This window comes from Heloderma suspectum, chromosome W (assembly GCF_057233095.1).
Source record: "Heloderma suspectum isolate Gila_16-S chromosome W, 16-S_ref, whole genome shotgun sequence".
In the NCBI taxonomy this organism is placed as follows: domain Eukaryota; kingdom Metazoa; phylum Chordata; class Lepidosauria; order Squamata; family Helodermatidae; genus Heloderma; species Heloderma suspectum.
In genome coordinates, this window is record NC_139475.1 from 58,934,061 (window position 1) to 58,953,137 (window position 19,077).

General features: G+C 46.5%; 1 protein-coding gene across 9 annotated transcripts in view; it reads left to right on the forward strand.

The window, feature by feature from the left end:
• LOC146334060 (uncharacterized) overlaps nucleotides 1-19,077 on the forward strand; it is a 39,075-nt gene that overhangs the window by 10,566 nt on the left and 9,432 nt on the right. For 3 of the 9 annotated variants that reach the window (XR_014786448.1, XR_014786447.1, XR_014786449.1), the window contains 2 exons: nucleotides 2,906-3,617; nucleotides 18,857-18,926. Coding sequence is in view for 4 of the 9 variants with exons in the window: in XM_084825376.1 (XP_084681502.1) it covers nucleotides 722-916; nucleotides 2,906-3,010; nucleotides 3,467-3,617; nucleotides 9,449-9,534 (537 nt within the window). In the remaining 5 variants the exon portion in view is untranslated. Of the gene's footprint in view, nucleotides 1-201; nucleotides 917-2,905; nucleotides 3,618-9,448; nucleotides 10,647-18,856 lie in introns of those variants that run through there. The other 6 variants (XM_084825378.1, XM_084825379.1, XM_084825377.1 and 3 more) reach the window with 5 other exon arrangements.

Below are 19,077 nucleotides of genomic sequence, written 5' to 3' on the forward strand. Positions count from 1 at the left end.
ATATATATATATATATATTTTTTTAAAGAAGAACTAAGGATGTTGCAGAGAGCCAACTCAGCATTGGTGCGGCCCAGCATGTTTGTGGGGATGGGGGGGGGGGGAGGGGTGTTTGTTCCTTTATATTTTCTCCTTACAATCTAAATCAAGTTTTCAAACTGTTTACATGCAGGGGACACTTTTCTGGGCTCTGTCTCTTGGTGTAACAATTGTTCTGATGTAACGATTGTTATGCCAGAACATGACTGAACCCTGGGAAATGTATGTGTATCTTTCCTTCTATTTCTGATGTTCAGGCTAGGCGTGCCAATACTTATGTAGGCAAAACAGCACCACACATGCACAAGAGGGACGGATCAGTGAGCTCAGGAGAGCCCCAAGATTTGCAGAAGTACAAAAAGTCTGTAGGGGAAAAACCCATAAGGGCACGACACCCCCAACCAACCCCCCTCCCCCACCTGCCCACTGAAGGCTGAATATGCCCATTGGCCATGGAACTGACTTTTGGGGTAAAAATGAAAAAAATAGAAAAAATGGAGTGGGGAGGGGGTATGAAATGGAGTATTATGGAGGAGGACACGGCTGACTGGCTGGAACCCTGAACCACAACATTTTGTAGCAGTTCCCACCTTTCTGTCTATCAGTCTACCTACTACAGAAAAGAAAGAGGGTGGGGACACAACTACAGCTAACACCAGTAACCCCATCCATTGAGTTTAGGATGGACAGATGCAAAAGTACAGCCCCTCCTCTTCATCTGCTTAGCTCCACCTCCTCATCTGCATATTCTCACCTGGAATCCTTCTTGATGACACACACGAATATGGTAGGACATGAAGAACTGAGCTTACCATGCCCTCCAATGCATGTTTACTTGGAAGTAACTCCCACTGTATTCAGTAGTTCTTACTCTCAGGTAAGTGCACATAGGATGGCAGCTTTGACCATGCTTAACTCTCTGTTGCGCTGTGGCCAGAGGTTATTACGCAGCTATTATGGCTCCGAGTGTTTGAGAAGGGAATTTGTTTTTGGTCAGTGTTATTGTGTCTTTTGCTGAGGAGGGCTATTCCATGTTTCATTTTTGCTGGTGTTCTACTTTAATAACAATAACAACAACAACAACAACAGTAATGCCAACTACGTATTTTGCATGGGTTTTAAATTGTGTTTTTGCTGCGGTGGGGTTTAATCCTAAGCGGCCTTGTGTGTCTATTGTATGTAGAAAAGCAAGGTATAAACTCTGCCTTCTCAAGAAGCCCACAAATGTTGCTAGCCTGCAAAATATTATTATTATTAATAATAATAATAATAATAATAATAATAATGGCTAGTCAGTTTTTTATTCATAAGAATGGCTGGCAGGGGAGAGACTCTTTTTATGAGTAAAAATGCCATCTCGCCAAAAAACAAAATGCTAGGCTTGGTTTATCAGTTGGATGCAGAGGATGGGAGCTTCTCGTCCTGCATGCCCAACATAGAACCCTGAGAGCTGTCAACGGGAGGGAGCTCAGCACCCCACTAGCCTGCATATAATTCTTTTATCACCTATAGCAACAGAGCAAGTGGTTAAATACAAGGCTGGTATAAATGATTCAGTTATGAAAGCAAGGAATGTTTACATGTTCTTAATCTTGTTGTCCTGCCTTTCAGCTCAAATGGGCCCCCAAGGTGGCTTAAAATTGTTCAGTGTTCAATGGCTATGTTGATGGTCAGCTCTAGTTCCATTTTAAATCCTTCCTTTCTTCCTTCCTCCATTCTCCCTCCTTACCATCCTCCCTTTTCTTCCTCCCTTCCTTCTTCCCCTCCTCCCTTCCTCCCTGTCAGTGCCGGCTCTGGGTTTTGGAGGGCCCTTGGGCAAGACCCCCTCTGTGGGCCCCCTCCCTCAGCGAGTCTCCCTTCTCACCGCCATTGTCAACAGCTGCAATTGCTCCTCCTCCTCCTCCTCCTGGATTCCGCTGGCTTGCGTGGCAGGCGGAGAGCCCAGGAGCAAGCAGGCCGCGGCATCTCCTGCTGCTCCTCCTTCCCACCACCTCCGTTGCCTGGGCCAGAGCGAGAGGCAGGGGAACAAGCCGGCTGCAACGGGGAAGAGGAGGAGCAACTCCAGGGGGCTCTTGTCAGTGGGCCCCTGCTGAAGTGCAGGCCCTTGGAAGGTGCCCTGCCATGCTGACCCTTGACACAGGCCCTGCTTTCTGTTCCTAGCTGAGTCCATTGCCAAAGGCATGGTGTGGATGCTGATAAATTAAAAAAAGATACAAATATCCATTTAAAATCAGATTTGAGGCGATCAGGCATTAGCACTGAATCACCATCCAACCTACCTGCTGAAATCCCGCACAGATGACAAGGAATGACAGCATTCCCAGGAGAGGTGTATCTCTTGGTTACAAGCAAAATCCCCATCACGATATAGGCATAGGAAGCTGCCATCAGACGATTTGTCTATCCAAGCTAGCATTGCCTACAGACAAGCAGCCACTTTTCAGGGTCTCCAGAAGAGAAGGGTTTTCCCAACAACTACTTCCCAATCCTTTTAACTGAAGACACCCGAAATTGAGCATGGGACTTCTACACATAAGGTAGGTGCTCTACTACTGAACTAGCATCCCATAATTCAGGCTTGGGCAACTTGTAGCCCTCCAGATGTTTTGACCTACAATTCCCATCAGCTCTAGCCAGCATAGCCAATGGTGAAGGTTGATGGGAGCTGAAGGCCAGAACATTGGGAGGGCCACAAGTTGCCCACCACTGCCATAATCACAATGACCCCATAGTTTATTTAGCCTGGAGAAGAGAAGAAGAGTGGGTAAATAGTTTATTTTAAACATTTTTTATACATCTGCAAAATTTTGAGTTTCATCAGCAACATCCAAGCATACTGATGTTTTCCTTTTGTTTCTCACTGCAGGCCCAATTTGGCTCCATTTCTGTCGGCACTCACCACCAGAGTTTGCTGTTCGAAGGACTGATTATATACCTCCTCCCCCAAAAATTCAGATTTGAATTCCAAAAGGTTCACCAAATGCTGCACTTCTGCACATTTTCATTGCACATTTTCATTTCATCCCCAGCGCAAACCTGAAATGCCAATTCGCTTGTCTGTTGTTCACAGAGTTTTGCGCTGTCAGGTCGTGACCCCCCTGGGCACGCACCTTCTTATGATTAAGCCAACGCAACCCAACCTTAATCTAAAGTAAGCCTATTTAGGATTAGAGCATTAGTAAAGCAAAACTACTTAGTGGGAGATCAGCCCCTGTTAGGTGCTGCCAATGCAAACTTTCTGACTTTGGTGTTAATTCCCCAAAAAGAATAGAGATGTAAAAATTCATTCTTACCAGAGGCCTGGGGACAATATTTTAGCTGGTGAATAAATGCCATAATCCACAATACATTTCCCCTCCCACCCCAGCATACTATCCCACTCACCCATTCTTTTCTGTCTCTTTCCCCCACAACGTCTCTACCCCAGTGTGGCACAGCATGTCTGGAAAAGAGGAAATTCATCCCCCAAGAAGAGGACAAAAGAAGACATAGTTGCACAGCTAGCCCTGGGCTTTGGGACCTGGATTCAGGGCCTCAGAGCCCAGGGGACCATCATATGACCACCCAGAGAACAGCAGGTGATTTCGTTATTTTTTAATCAATCGATAATTTATTTATTTAAAATTATTTTCAGGCCGCCTGTGACATTAGAACATACAGGGCAGCAGAAGCAAGCTCCGTTTTATTCCTGTAGTCATGATGGTGCTAAGATTCAAGTGAACTTAAAATGCAAAAGTCCATATGCTCAGATTATTATTATTATCATCATCATCATCAGTGTTGGCAAACAGTTTTGTTCTAATCTAACTTATCAGGAGCATAGGAGGAGTGTTAAAACATAGAAAGGTGTTGTGGGAGGAGGAGAGAACAGTTTTCTCCCCTTTTTTTCCTTCTCCCTTCCCAGTCCTTTTTCCTTTTGTGTCATGTCTATAAGATTGTAAGCCTGAAGGCAGGGACTGTCTCATTTTTAATCTTTGTAAGCCGCTGTCAGAGGTTTTGGGGGGTGAAGAGCAGCGTAAAACAGTGTAAATAAATAAATGTGAATTGTGTGCTCCCCAACTAATACATATGGTCATCTAAAGGGGGTCACCAATAAGTCCAAAATTATCTAGTTGCACAACTGTATATTTGTATGTTGGCAGTGCTGCCGTTGTGAGCCACCCTAGGTGTGGTTGCAACCCGAGAGTAGACCGCATCCCATCAGCTGAAGAATAACTGTCTACGGGAATTTGCTTAAATGGAAAAAACCCCGACATTTCTAGAAGATTTATTTGCAGGCCCACTGAAGGCAGCATAACCAAAATGACAGAAAACAATATTTTTTAAAATGCAAATGAAATACTTCAATGACAAAACTTAAACACAGCAGCAGCCTTGGCACAACACTTCGGGCAGATTGAAACAATAGCATTTGAATCGTAGAGTTGGGAGGGTATCTAAAAGGTCATCTAGTCCAACCACCTGCAATGGAGAAAATCCACTGTCACAGCATCCCTGATAGGTGGCCATCCAGCACCTGCTTAAAAGCCTCCAACAGAGAGTCTACCACCTTCTGAGGGACCCTGTTCTACTGTCAAAAGAGCTCGTATCGTCTTCCAGATGTTTAGTCCAAATCCCCTTTCTTCTAATTTGAACCTGTTGGCTTGGGTCCTCCCCTCTGGAGAAACAGAAAACACACTTGCTCCATTGTGTATCTCTGTGTGACAGCCTTTCAAATATTTGAAGATGGCTATTATATTGCCTCTTCTCCGGACTAAACATACCCAGCTCTTTCAATCTTTCATCATAGGACTTGATCTCCAGTTATCACTCATGGCATGGAAATAGGAATATTCTCTTTTCTACACAACTATTAAGGGAGCAATCCTATGGCCACTAGTCAGCGGCTAGATGGCCATAGGATATGTCGGTTTCCAGTAACCGACCTTGGAGTCTGTGCTCTGAGGACAGTTCCCAGAGAACCGATCTTTTCGCCTTTCTGCGCTGCCTTGCAGGCAGCACGGAATGGCCTTGTGCTCTGCGCTCGGAAGAGGAGGGCGGAGCAGCAAAAATGGGGCATTTCTGGGGGCGTGCCAGGGCGGGGAGGGTGGAAATGCTGGTATGACACATCCTATGTGTCGTCCGGCCGCTGCCGCCCCTGCTCCACCTTCCCATGGCTGGACAGCCGAAATCCCCTCTGTGCTTCTCCTGCCCTGCATTGGATAGGCGGCCACCTATCCCGGAAGGATTGCTCCCTTCAGGTGCAAAAGCCCTGCCCCCTTTTGCATCTGCCCTCACCCAGTAGCCATTGTTAGCATCATCCTCCATGGGGGCTAGAAACCTATCCACAAAACACTGGAAACATAAATTTTCTTTTCAGAAAGTAACTGAGATTCTAAGAATTTCTAATTTCTGTATCCAATCCCAACCCATGGTGAAATTCAGGGCTGGCCTCAGGTTTTTGTGGGGAAGAGGAGGAGCAACTTCGACAGGGTCTTATAAGTGGGCCTCTGCTGGGGTGTTGGCCCTCAGCAGGTGCCCCACTATGCCTACCCTTGGTGCAGACCCTGGTGAACAAAATGAAACCTCCAAACGCTTAAATTTCAGTTGTTGTAGCCAGGAGCTAGCCAGCTCTTTTGGTGTCTTAGGTTCTCAACTCTTTTGCTTTTCCAGAGCTGAGCCAAGGAAGAGATTCCTTAAGATAGCCTCTGATTACTTCCCAAGTGTCTTGGTGGATGTCTGTTGGACTCCTAGTGACAGCATCTTAATTTGAGAGTTATGATGCCACACCAGCTCCCATTATGCTGGGACTGGCGAGGTGAGCGTCCATCCGCCAGGAGAGGAGGAAAACTTGTTTAAAATGCCCTCCACCATCTGTGAGGCCCAGCAGTTCCAGCCAGGGGTCATTAAACGGCGAAAACACAATATTTCTGAGGGGAATTAAATGCAGTCCCTCACTGGGGTCAGAAGCAGGAGGAGGAGATGGCTTGATTTAGGCTGCTGTACGTGAAGCGACTTGGGCAAAAGATTTGGGAGGCCCAAACACCCCATGGAGAGAATTTGTGCTTGTTTGGGGGCGGTGGGGGAAATAAGTATAAGTTTGTACCCCTTTGATTGCAGGTTCGAATGCAATGTTAGTCCTACGTAGAGGAGAGCTGTCGAAATAAATGGGACTAACACAACTAACTTAAGTCCCACTTGTTTCAATGGGTCTACTCTAAGGACTGGAATGCAGCCCCCTGAGGTCTTCTCCAACATGGTATTTGGCCCTTGGGCTGAGAGAAGTTTGACACCCCTATTTTAGGGGCAGAGACAAACACTTTGAATGAAGGAGATGCCTCTGAGCATGTGCCAAGTGCAGGAATTCGGTACCCAACATGATCTTATCGCTCTTATTGTTTTCTCTCAGCTTTCTGAATTAGAGCAGCCTCATTTAGGAAGGAAGGAAGGAAGGAAGGAAGGAGCCTTTCAATTATGAAATAGTAACAGCCCTGCTCTACTACCTATAGAGCTGGAAAGGACCTCAAAGGTCTTCTAGTCCACCACCACCCCCGCCAAGGAAATCAAACTGCTACAACATCAGTAGCCATCCTCTAAGTGTTGCCTCTGCTGATTGTATCTCTGTTTGCTTGCTGGGGTGCCAAATAGCCTATATTATATCTTATCTTATGGATTCATACAGCAGTGTTTTCCCAGTCCAACCAGTGGCGGCACCAGAAGGGGTGGTCACAGTGCATAGAGAGAGGATGTAAAATCAACAGCAAAAGTTTGTTGTGTAAAATTGTGAAAAGAAAAAAAAGTTCCATGTTGTAGGTTGAGATGATCCAGGAAGGGCTATGGCTCTGTGGTAAAGTCCTTGCTTTGCATGCAGAAGGTCCCAGTTTAATTCCCAGCATCTCCAAATCGGACTGGGAAAGACCCCGTCTGTTTGAAACCCTGGAGAGAGTGATGATTTGACTCAGTGTAAGGCAGTTTCTTAAGTTCCTATTTAAATCAGCCCTTTATTCAGAACCGTGAAGACTGGAATCTTGCCTGATTTTTAGGGGAAGGGAGATTAGTCAGTAGCAAAGGTCTTGCTTTGAGTACAAGAGGTCCTGGGTTCAATACTCAGCCTCTCCAGACAGGACTGGGGCAAAGATCCCTGTCTGAGACCCTGGAGATCGGTTCCTGGTCATTGCAGAGACAAGAGAGCCAGTGTGGTGTAGCAGCAAGAGGGTTGGACCAGGAGTTGGGAGATCCGGGCCCTAGTCCCCACTCAGCCACGGAAGCTCCCTGGGTGACTTTGGGCCAGTCACTGACTCTCAGCCCAACCCACCTCACAGGGTGGTTGTCAGGATAAAATGGAGGAGGAGGATCATGTACGCCGCATTGGGTTCCTTAAGGAGGAAAAAAGGCGGGATATAAATGTAATTAATCAATCAATCAATCAAATAAATGAATACAGAGCTAGATGGACCAATGGTCTGATTCAGTATGGGGCAGCTCCCTATATGAAAAGGATAACAGACCATCAATTTAGGTGACTGCAATATTTATGTATTAAAATAATGTATGCCCAGTGCTTCTACTGCACAGAGTGGCTTGCGAGAGATTTTTTTTTAAAATCATCACGTTCTGGATTCAAGAGTAGGCATGATTGGGCACCTGTTGAGGGCCCAACCCCCAGCAGGGGCCCACTGACAAGATGCTCCTGGAGTTGCTACTGCTTTTCAGGCCAGGCTAAGTGATATGGCGATGATCAGTATACAATGAGGCTGTCATCATGGATTGCCTTAATGTATCCAAAGGTTTTTCCCAGTGGAATCCCAACATGACAGAACAATAAACGCCTGGTTCCATTCGGGCCATGCCTGGGTGTTTCCCGGGGCTGGATCAGGCCGAAAAAGGTCCTGTGCTGGAACAGGGGCTCCAAGGAAAGCTGGAGGAAGCAAAGATGAATGCTTAGGGCAAAATCCAACACAAGTCCTACTTAGAGTAGACCCATTAAAATGAGTGGGATTTAGGTAGTCATGGCTAACTTAAGTCCCATTTATTTTAATGTTGGATGTTACCCTTAGTCTGCAGCTCCCAACTCTTGCTGGTGGAAGCTGCAATTCTGGACATGCTTTCCTAAGAGTAAACCCCATTCAACTCAATGGGACTTACTTCTGAGTAGACATGCATAGGACTGCACTGCAGTCCTGGAAGAGGCTTTGACTGACTGCTTCCACCGCACCCTGGTCAAACTCTCAGAGCTGGCTCTGGAACACTATTCAGCCACCACGCTAAACGGTTATCACTTTTTCAGACAAATGCCCAGCAATTGTTCATTCCCAGACCGGCTCTTTATTTTAAAATGACTCTTTTTCTTTCTTTTTTTCTCCCTCAAAGGTCTATCTTTTTATATACATATAGTAGTAAAAGGAGGAGGAGGAGGAGGAGAAAAAAGTAGAAAATTGTAGACTGAAGGATAAAATTGCTCTTCAACAAAGGAAACTATCAAGAGCCTGTCAATAATATGTCAAAAGGCCCAACCTCCTCCCTACCCTTTTCCTGCAGAGTGGTTGAGTAGCCATGGCTGGTGCTTTTGGAGCAATTAAGTTGCACGAATAACAGCGCCGGTTGCACTGGTGACATTTTTTATTATTATTCTGTATTCTCTGTGTGGAACTTGAGGGTGGATGGGAGAAAAGAGTGGGAAGAGCCTCAGAAACCTGCAATCAATATAGAATAGGGACACTTTCTCCAACCTGGTGCTTCCAGTTGTGTTGGACTCCCATAATCCCCAAGGCAGCATGGCCATCTACTTGCATGCAGGGGGAGGCGGGGAGAGATTTTTACATGGTTGGCTTGCACCAAGCAACATGTAGGGCTGAGTCTGGGGGGTGGTGGCACATCCCAGCAATGGCCTGGCCCATGGGCTGAGCTGAGCCACTTAAAACCCCACTCCCAGGCAGCTGATGATTTGAAGCACATAGCTTGGCTCACTTCCTCGAGTGACACGCTCTGCATGGGATTTGTGTTCATTGCTGCGGATTCTCTGAATGTGGCGTCAGTGAAACGGTCCTAGCCAGCACAGCTAAGCACAGACAGGGAGGATTCACAAAGGCAGCTGGTTACAAAGATGGGCACCCCTTTTTGAGACCCAAAACAACAGAAATGCGGGATATATTTATGATCAGATTTTTTTAAAGTTAAAAGTGGATGTGGGCAGGGGGATGGGGTCGAGGCAAGAGTGCTAGAGTGTTTTAACACATACCCCCACTGTTCCCTTGATTTAAATTCTCCCCGACAAAGCTATATGCCCTGTTTTCCCCAGTGGGGAACAGTTGGGGGGTATTTAGATTTGGTAAACATCCTGGGAGGAGAAGGATTTTTTATTTTAGTTTTTGCATTTCTGCCAATGTCATAATTCCCCCAAGCATGTTGATATCTCCTTCTTGCTTCTCAGTGGCCCCATTATGGCTCCAGTCCTGTTGGCACTCACCACCCAAGTTTGCTATTAGAAGGAGTGCTATAGATGTGGAAGAAAAATAAACCAAACATCAGCATTGCAACTGTTCACAGTGCCCCTGTAACCTGCTCCCAGGCTGCTTTTACTGTAAAAAAAATACATCAGGAGATCTGATTCAATGTCCAACATCTCCATTTTGGGTGGAAGGTAGAATGACTGAGATGTGTATGTTACCCAGCTGCTGGGTTGTGTATGAGTTTGTGTCTTTGTTCAGTCAGCTGCTTGAGGTTTGCACAAGAAAGAGTTGTATATGTTCATTCATGTATGAGAGATGTGGAGCACTGGCTTGCATTGCCTGCTTTGCATTGTATTTGAATTTTCTGCCATGGGTTCACGTGATCTGAAGCATGTGGCTTGGCTCACTTCCTCGAACAACATGCTTTGCATGGGGTCAGAGTCTTTTGCCATGGAGTTCTTTCTCCAATTGTCCTACAGCTGGGCTCACATATCTGAGTTACGCACTGAGTTACCCCCCCAGACGTGTTGGACTACAAGTCCCATCTGATGGCTGTGGATGATGGCATTTGTAGTCCAGCACCTCTGAAGGGTGCCAGGTTGGGGGAAGACTGACATAGGGGAATAGAGCTGTGAGGCTCTGGAGGCCAAATTTAGGTTGCTAGATTGGAGGTCTCGGCTTTCAACCTCCTAGGTGGCTTTCTCTGAAACGCTACCTGTTCCACGCGCAGGGCCAGCTAGACAGGACAAACTGAGGAGTCTCAATGCATGGATAAGATGGTGGTGTAGGGAGGAGGGGCTTAGATTTGTTAGACACTGGGGAACATTTTGGGAGAAGCAGAGCCAGTACAAGAGGGACAGGCCCAACTTGAACCAGAATGGAGCCAGACCACTGACACTTAACATAAAAAAGGTAGCAGAGCAGCTTTTAAACTGAACCCCTGGGGGAAAGCCATCTCAAGTTGAATCATCCCTAAAGGGTGAAGTTGAAAATGTTTCCGATTGACCAAATGAGGATAGGGAGGGAATGGGCCATGAGCATATGGTGAAACATAATAGCCAGTCAAAGAGGCCTAAGTGTCATAGAAGAAGATGCACACACCAGAGATATTTGGAGAGGGACCCCATGTATAGGCGTTTCTATGCTAATGCTAGGAACCTATGAGGCAAGGTGGGAGAGCGGGAGTGCCTGGTTTTAAATGAGAACTTAGATACAGTGGGCATTTCAGGAACCTGGTGGAATGGAGAGAACCAGTGGGGTACAGTCATCTCTGGATACAAACTCTATAGGAAGGGCAGGAAAAGTCGTACTGGAGGTGGTGTCACTCTGTACATCAAAGAGGGCATAGTGTCAAACAAGCTGGAAACCTCAAAAGGAGCAGATTCCTCTGCAAAATTGCTGTGGGTAACAATACCAGGCCCCAAAATTAATTTAGCCCTAGGGACACGCTCTCATACCTAGGGATGTTTGTCACTGGGAAATCCGGTTCTTGTTTGGTTCAGTGGAGTTCTGTAGGGTGTATGACTCGCTTTGCAACTTGTGCAAATCAAGCCCAAATTACGCAAATCACATCCAATTTGCGCAAATCATGCAAATTCAGATGTAATTTGCATAATTTGTGCAAATTTGGACATGACTTGCCCAAATTGCTCAGAAATTTGCACGAACTGCAGAGCTTAAAAAAAAAAAAAAACCCTGCAAAATTCCTGGAAAATCCACAAACTGGCCTGCCTCTCTACAGGTCAAGCCGGATACCGCAGCGGGAACCAAAACAAAGGCCGGGGGACCAAGGTTAGGAAAACCTGTTGAACTCCACCCCCAAAATGGATTTCTCTGACATCCCTACTTGTACCCCTGACCAAAATGCTCAGGGTGATCTTGAGATGGAGAATGAAATCAGGGAGGCCTGCGAACCAGGACATGTTGTAGTAATGGGTGACTTTGCATAGACTGGTCATTGAAATGCATGCTCTGGTCATGATAAAGAGGTAAAATTTCCCAGTTTCCTAAATGACTGTGCCCTAGAACAGTCGGCTGTGGAACCAACCAGAGGGGAGGTGACCCTGGACTTAATCTGAAGTGGTGCCCAGGATCTGGTGCAAGATGTGAATGTTAAGGATCTGGTGCAAGATGTGAAGTCCAACACAGTCACATTTGTCTTCAAAAGAGGAAACTTCTCAAAAATGAGGGAACTGGTAAAAGGAAGTTGAAAGGGGGAGTCAAGAGGCTCACATCCCTCCAGAACACTGGGTGGTCAGGAACAAGGAGGCAGGTGTTACTGCCTCCTTGTTCCTGACCATATATATTGCTCATCAGAAAGGGTAGTACCATGTCCTAGAGACCACCAGTATGATTAAAAAGTAGTGTCGAGGAAGCTATTAGAGATAAGAACACTTCCTTCAGAAAATGGAATTTTGCCCAAATGAAAAGAACAAAAAGGAACTCAAACTTGCACAAAAGAAATGCCAGTGGACAAAGACAAAGAAAGGATTTTGAAAAGTATAGCGCTAATAACATTATGACCATTTTTTAAATACATCACAAGCAGGAAACCGGCTAGGGAGACAGTTGGGCCAGTGGATGACAAGGGAGTTAAAGGAGCACTAAAGGAGGATCAGAAGATTGTAGAGAATCTGAATGAACTATTCGTGTCTGTTTTCACTGCAGAAGGTATAAGACACATATCCATGTCTGAAACGATATTTTCAGGAAGGAAGCCTGAGGAACTGAGGCAAATAGTGGTGATGAATTTCTAGACCTTCTTGACAAATGGAAAGCTAACAAGTCACCAGGCCCAGATGGTATCCATCCTAGAGTTCTTAAAGAACTCAAAGTGTGAAACTCTTGATTGTCTAACAAAAATATGTAACGTGTCCTAAGATCAGCCTCTGAACCAGAGGACAAGAACGGCCAATGTAATGCCCATTTTTAAGGAGGGATCAAAGGGGAGTCAAGGAAATTACAGGCCAGTTAGCTTAATGTTTGTTATGGGTAAACTTTAAAGATACAATTATCAAGCATATGGAAGGACAATCTTGCTGAAGAAGGATCAACATGGCTTCTACAAAGGTACGTCCTGTCACACTAACCTTTTGGAGTTCTTTGAGAGTGTCAATAAACATGTGGACAGGGGTGATCCGGTAGACATGGTTTACCTGGACTTTCAAAAGGCTTTTGACAAATTCCCTCATCGAAGGCTCCTGAACAAACCTAGCACCCATGGGATAAGAGCAGAAGTCCTCTTATGGATTGGTAACTGGTTAAAAAACAGAAGTAGAAATAAACGATAAATTCTCCCAATGGAGGGATGTGAACAGTGAGGTCTCACAGGGATCTTGTACTGGGGCCAATGCTTTTCAACCTGTTCATCAATGATCTGGAATTAGGAGTGAGAAGGAGGTGGCCAAGTTTGTGGATGGCACCAATTATTTAGGGTGGTTAAACAAAAAGGGATTGCAAAGAACTCCAAAAGGAGTGAGGGACAGGGGGAGTGAGGGACAGGGGGAGTGCAACCCTGTTAATTCTGCTCAAGCTCTCATCGGCTTTTGAAACCATCAGATTTGAACGAGAGGTAGAGCTGCGTGTCATCCGCATATCGATGACACCACACCCCGAACCTCCTGATGATCGCCCCCAGCGGCTTCGCATAGATGTTAAATAGCATCGGGGAGAGGATGGAACCCGTGGCACCCCACACGCGAGTGGCCACGGGTCCGAAACCACCTCCTCCCAGTGCTACCCTCTGGTGCCTGCCGGAGAGGAAGGACCGGAACCACCGCATTACGGTGTCTCCAATGCCCAACCCCTCCAGGCGGTCCAGGAACGTTTAACAGAGTGTTTACCCTGGCCTCTTTGGCCCTTGACTGCCGGGCTGCATGAAACCATTTGTGATGAAATTATACAACTTCTGTATACTGTGAATACTTAAGATGATTGTGCAAATAATAACATAAGGAGAGCCATTCTGGATGTGACCAAAGGGCCATCCAGTCCAGGGGTCCCCAACATGGCACCCATGGGCACCCACAAAGCTTTTTTTAATTATTATTTTCCTGTTTTTTAAAATATACATACAGTACATGGATTTCTACATAGCAGTGAATACATATTAACTGGCTATATATGAAAATACAACTTCCTCGCAATTATACATAGCCTTGCTATTTCTCTCCATTCCTGTCCCTTGCCTTCTTCTTTCTCTCTCTTCCTAGTCCCTAGCTTTGCTCTTTCTCTTCCATTTACCCCTTTATCTTGCTGTTTCTCTCGACTCCCAGCCTCTAGCCTTGCTTTTTCTCTCTCCCACCTTCTTACCACGCAGTTTATCTCCCCTTTTAGCCTCACGTGTCACTATTTCTCTCCCCCCCCATCCCTTTTGACTAGCCCCCATGGCAGCCATTATGTGACTAGCCACATCCTCCATGGGAGCCATTCTGTGGTGGTGCCCACAGCAGTTTCTCAAATTCCCAGATGTGCCCACAGGTTCACAAAAGTTGGGGACCCCTAATCTAGTCCATCATCTTTTTTCCTACAGTGGCCAACCAGGTGCTTCTCAGAAGCCCATAAGCAGGACATGAGTGCAGTAGCACCCTCCCACTCATGTTCCCCAGCAATTGGCATACAGAGGCACATAGATCAGAGATTCCTTGGCGATTCCTTGACCCTCCCAGGCGTGAGGCTTAGGGATGGGGCGGGGCCTGCAGCAGTTGCCCAACCTTCTGCAGGCTGGACTGGGAAGTTTCACAGGCCAGATTGAGAACCTCTGCAGGCTGGATTAAGACCCTCCTCAGGCAGGATTGGGGAACCTCTGCCTCTCTTCTTATCCCATGACTGCTAAATTTGCTCAGGGGTCTTTGGTGACGGACTTTGTCAAGAGCCTTTTGGAAGTCGAAGTCAACAATGTCTGCCAGATCAACATTCCTGTGTTTATTGACGCTTTCAAAGAACTCTTAAAGGTTAGTGAGACAGAACTTACCTTTGTGGAAGTCATGTTGATTCTTTTTCAGTAGGGCTTGTCCTTCTGTATGCTTACTAATTTTATCTTTAATAATGCCTTCAACCGGTTTACCCAGAACAGACGTTAAGTTGACTGGCTTGTATTTTCCTGGTTGCCCCTTTGATCACTTCTTCAAATTTGGCATTACACTGGCCACCTTCCAGTCCTCTGGAACAGAAGCCTATCTTAGAGACAAGTTATGTTTTGTGTTACAAGATCAGCAATTTCACATTAGTGAGACATGACTTTGCCTTTCTGCATGCTGATGAGACCATATATCCTCCAAAAATCAGTGGAATTTCCCTTTAGCTGTCTGTCTTAAAAGGTTTCTAGAAGGTGAAAGAAGGGGGAAATGTAACATTTCCAGAAAGTTTGAACCCATGGAAGGGAAAAGGACTAATTTTCCCAATGGTTTTCCCAGGAAAATTTTTTTTGGGGGAAATGAAATATATGCAATACTTCTTTAAAAAAAAAATCTAACCTAAAAATGTTCTTTACTACTTTTGCAACACAGGAAAGGGATAATGTATAGCATGTAAAATGATACTGTTTGGTATCTTTATTTAGAAAATGTTGACGTATAAATGCTTTCGTTTTATTCAATCAATAATTAAAAATATAGCCAACAAGTGAGACCTGCAACAGAATATTATACCATATCTTCATCACCTAACACGAGTGTACCTGTTCAATACTGCAGAGTCCCTTCCGCCATCACCACCCCCACCCTGCTACCATGTTCCGGTTCTGTTTTCCAACTATCACTGTACATTCCATGGCTGTTGTGTGCTCTTTTTTTAATGCACCTCTTATTTCTGCAAACGTCACGGTTCCCACCGAGCATGCCAATAGCACCCCCTTGTTGCTCAGTGGTCCCATTTGGGCTACAGTCCTTTCAGCACACACCACCAGAGTTTGTTCTTAGAGGGAAGGAAAATGAGTCACCAGCATTGTAGTAAAGGAAGGAAGGTTTTATTAGCTGGGCTTCGAAACAGTATGTAGACTGCACGTTATCGTGCAGACAATATGAAGCTATTATTTTTAAACAAGCAAACAAACAAGTTCAGAAAACAAACCTTTTAGAATGGGGGGAAAAGCTGCACAAAAACTGGGAAAACCGCAAACAATCGGGGGTGTGGGGGGAAGAGGGTGTAGTCTTCTTGGAAATCCCAGAAGGCCAGATCGGGACCCCTGGCCTGAGGGGTAAAATCCAACCTAGGTCCTACTTATCTAGACCCATTCCAGTCTGGGCTTCGATCTGGTTATGGGACTGAATCAGCCTTGGTCGCCCTGGTGGATGGCCTTTATCGAGAGAGGACGGGGGAGTGCAACCCTGTGAATTCTGCTCGAGCTCTCATCGGCTTTTGAAACCATCGACCACGGTATCCTCCTGGATGGACTCCGTGGGATGGGTATCGGAGGCACTGCGCTACAGTGGTTCCGGCCCTACCTGCGGGGCCGATGTCAGAGAGTGAAATTGGGTGACCATTCCTCGGCCCCTCGGCAGTTGCGCTATGGGGTGCCGCAGGGCACCATCTTGTCCCCAATGTTGCTTAACATCTCTATGAAGCCACTGGGAGCGGTCGTCCGGGGATTTGGAGCCAAGTGCCATCAGTATGCCGATGACACACAACTCTATCTCCCTGTGGCATCTGAATCAGGAGAGGCTGTGCAAGTCCTGGACCAGTGCCTGAACTCAGTAATGGGCGGGATGAGGGCCAATAGACTGAAGGTGCACCCTGGCAAGACGGAAGCCCTGTGGGTGAGTGGTTCCCAGGTCCGGGAGATAGATGCATTGCCTGTTCTGGGTGGGGTTGCACTCCCTCTGAAAGATCAGGTCCATCGTTTGGGGGAACTCCTAGATCCATCACTGTCGCTGGAGGCCCAAGTGGGCGCTGCGGCTCGGAGTGCCTTTTACCAGCTTCGGCTGGCTCGCCAGCTACGGCCTCTCCTGGCCAGGGATAGCTTGGCCACGGTGGTCCAGGCGCTGGTAACCTCAAGACTGGATTACTGCAACGCGCTCTGTGTGGGGCTGCCCTTGAGGCTGCTCCGGGAGCTGGAGCAGGACGCAGCAGCTCGGCCCCTTTTCAGCGTGCAACTCCTTCGCTGAGGGAACTGCACTGGCTGCCTATTCGCTACCGGGCCAGGTCTAAGGTTCTGGTGCTAGTGTACAAAGCCCTAAGCCACTTGGGACCAGGGTGCCTGAGAGAGCGCCGTCTCCCTTACCAACCTGCCCGGTCACTGAGGTCATCGGAGGGCTTCTCCTGGTGGCTCCACGTGGACCCATGGCCCGGCTGGAGTCCACCAGGAAGAGAGCCTTCAGCGTGGCGGCCCCCTTCCTGTGGAATTCCCTGCCCCTGGAGGTCAGGCAGGCGCCAACGTTGTGTTGCTTTCGGCGCCTTCCTCTTTTCCAGGAAGGCTTCCTAGACTGACCAGCCGCGGTTTATTATGTTCAGAACCTGTTCTTTTAAAAATGTTTTCATGGTTCTAATCGTGGGGTCTTATTCTTGTATCTCGCTGTTCACCGCTCCAAAATCTTTGATGTAGAGCAGTATATAAATGTTGTAAATACATACATGCATACGTACATAGAATAGACCCACTGAAATGAATGGAATTTAAGTTAGTCATGACTAACTTAAGTCCCATTCATTTCCATGTTGGATTTTGCCCAAGGTTCCCACTCCTGGTTTAAACCTTTTCCGAGTCTTTTGGCAAGCTGTCTTCAAATGTGTTGCCCACCCTATCACAAGGTCTGAGGGGAGCCACACAATATTTTTGCCTGTCCCGTTTCTAAATAAAGGACCTTGCAGGAGCATCCCAGAGAGTAGGGGAGAAAGAACTGCACAAAACAAATCCAAGGGCTGAGCTGGAGCCGGGGGGGAGATCATTATAAAAAAAATTCTTCACTTTCTGCCTTTAGGAGCAGAGGAACCAATTAATGTGAATACTTAATTAATGTGAAAATTAATTAACATAAAATCAAGTAATTAATTAATTAATGTGAAAATCAATCCTGAAATTATAAATCCTTTATACTGACACAGTTTGCGAGAGCAAAACCTGAATTTGAGGGGGTGGGGTGTTGGAGGAAGGGTTCTTAGCCCATTATGTCTCCGGCCAGTCACCTGCTGAGGGGTTAAATTTGTGTCTTGCCTGTGTTCCTGTGATGGAATGCTCTTTCAAAACAAACCACCCCAAGTCCCCATGTATAGAAAGCTAGCATGTCTAGGAGAAAGGTTCTACTGTAGCCATCTCCCTGATATGCTAGTTTGCTATGTGCAGGTTTTGATTTTGATTATTTTTAATGGAGGACCAGGCCTGCAGTCCGATGTGGCACAATCCAGAGACAGCTGGGTCTGATGGGACTTGTAGTCCAACATGTCTGGAGGGCACCAGGTTGGGGAAAGCCACACTTGTATGTTGCACAAACACCATAAAAATGTCCCATTTCCAGACTTTTGTAGTAATCCTGAGAACATGTGTGCTGAATTTCAGCTTTCCATCTGTTGTGGAAGAAGGTTTGGGATCTGGCTTGTCAGATGGTGAGGCCGAAGCGTTTCTTAGAGACCTTGGCAGGTTGCAGAACTCCACCCTGGAATCTGCCCAGGTTACAATCCTAGGGGCATGTGAAATAAAACTATAAAGTTTGCCTCTGAGCATACACAGAATGATTCCCTCCCCCTTAGTGCTACTCCTCCTTCACACATTGGGGTTTAGAGAGAATTGGGATCAATGGATGGGAAGCAGATTTCGACTGAACATTAGGAGAGACTTCCTAACAGTAAGAGCTGTTTGATGGTGGAAATGTTCTGCTTTAGGTGGTGGTGTGCTCTCCCTCACTGGAGTATTTAAGCAGAGGCTGGGTGGCCACCTATCAGGGTGGCTGTAATTGCAAGATTCCTGCATTGAACAGGGGGTTGGACTAGATGCTGGGCCAGGCCTAACATGAGGCAGGGTGAGGTGGTTGCCTCAGGCAGCAGATTTGGGGTGTCATAAAAGGCAAATAGTTAGTTATTCACTTTGTTATTATTGTGCTCCTTCTGCCAAGGATGGGGAAAGTTGCTTATGGTATATTCTGTACCAAAATAATGTGGCTGGCTTTGGGTACTATGCACCTTGACTTGGATGGGTGTGGGGCGCTGTGTCCTGCTCTGCTTCAAGATGCACACTGTCCTGGGGCAGTCCTGACTAGATGACCCTAAAGACCCCTTTCTATTCTATAATTCTGTGCTTGAGGTTGGAGACCAGGAGTTCTGGAAGGCATGGCCAGAGAGGAACGGATGAAAGACCTGGGTATGTTTCCCCTGGAGAAGAGAAAGGGAGACGTGATAGCACTCCTCAAATAGCTTTCACACAGAAGATGAAACAAACTTGTTCTCCATTCCTTCCACAGGACTAGAAACCAATGGGTGGAAATTTGACAGAGGCGGATTTTGGCTAAACATTAGGATATGCTTCTAACGGTAGGAGCTTTTTGACAGTGGCTTGATTGGCGGCTCTTTTTTGGTGGAGGCATTTCTGGAGGGACTGGGTGACACTCTGTCATGGATGCTGGCATTGCAACCCGCATTGAACAGCAGGGTTGGGCTAGAAGACCTCTAAGGACCCCATCCA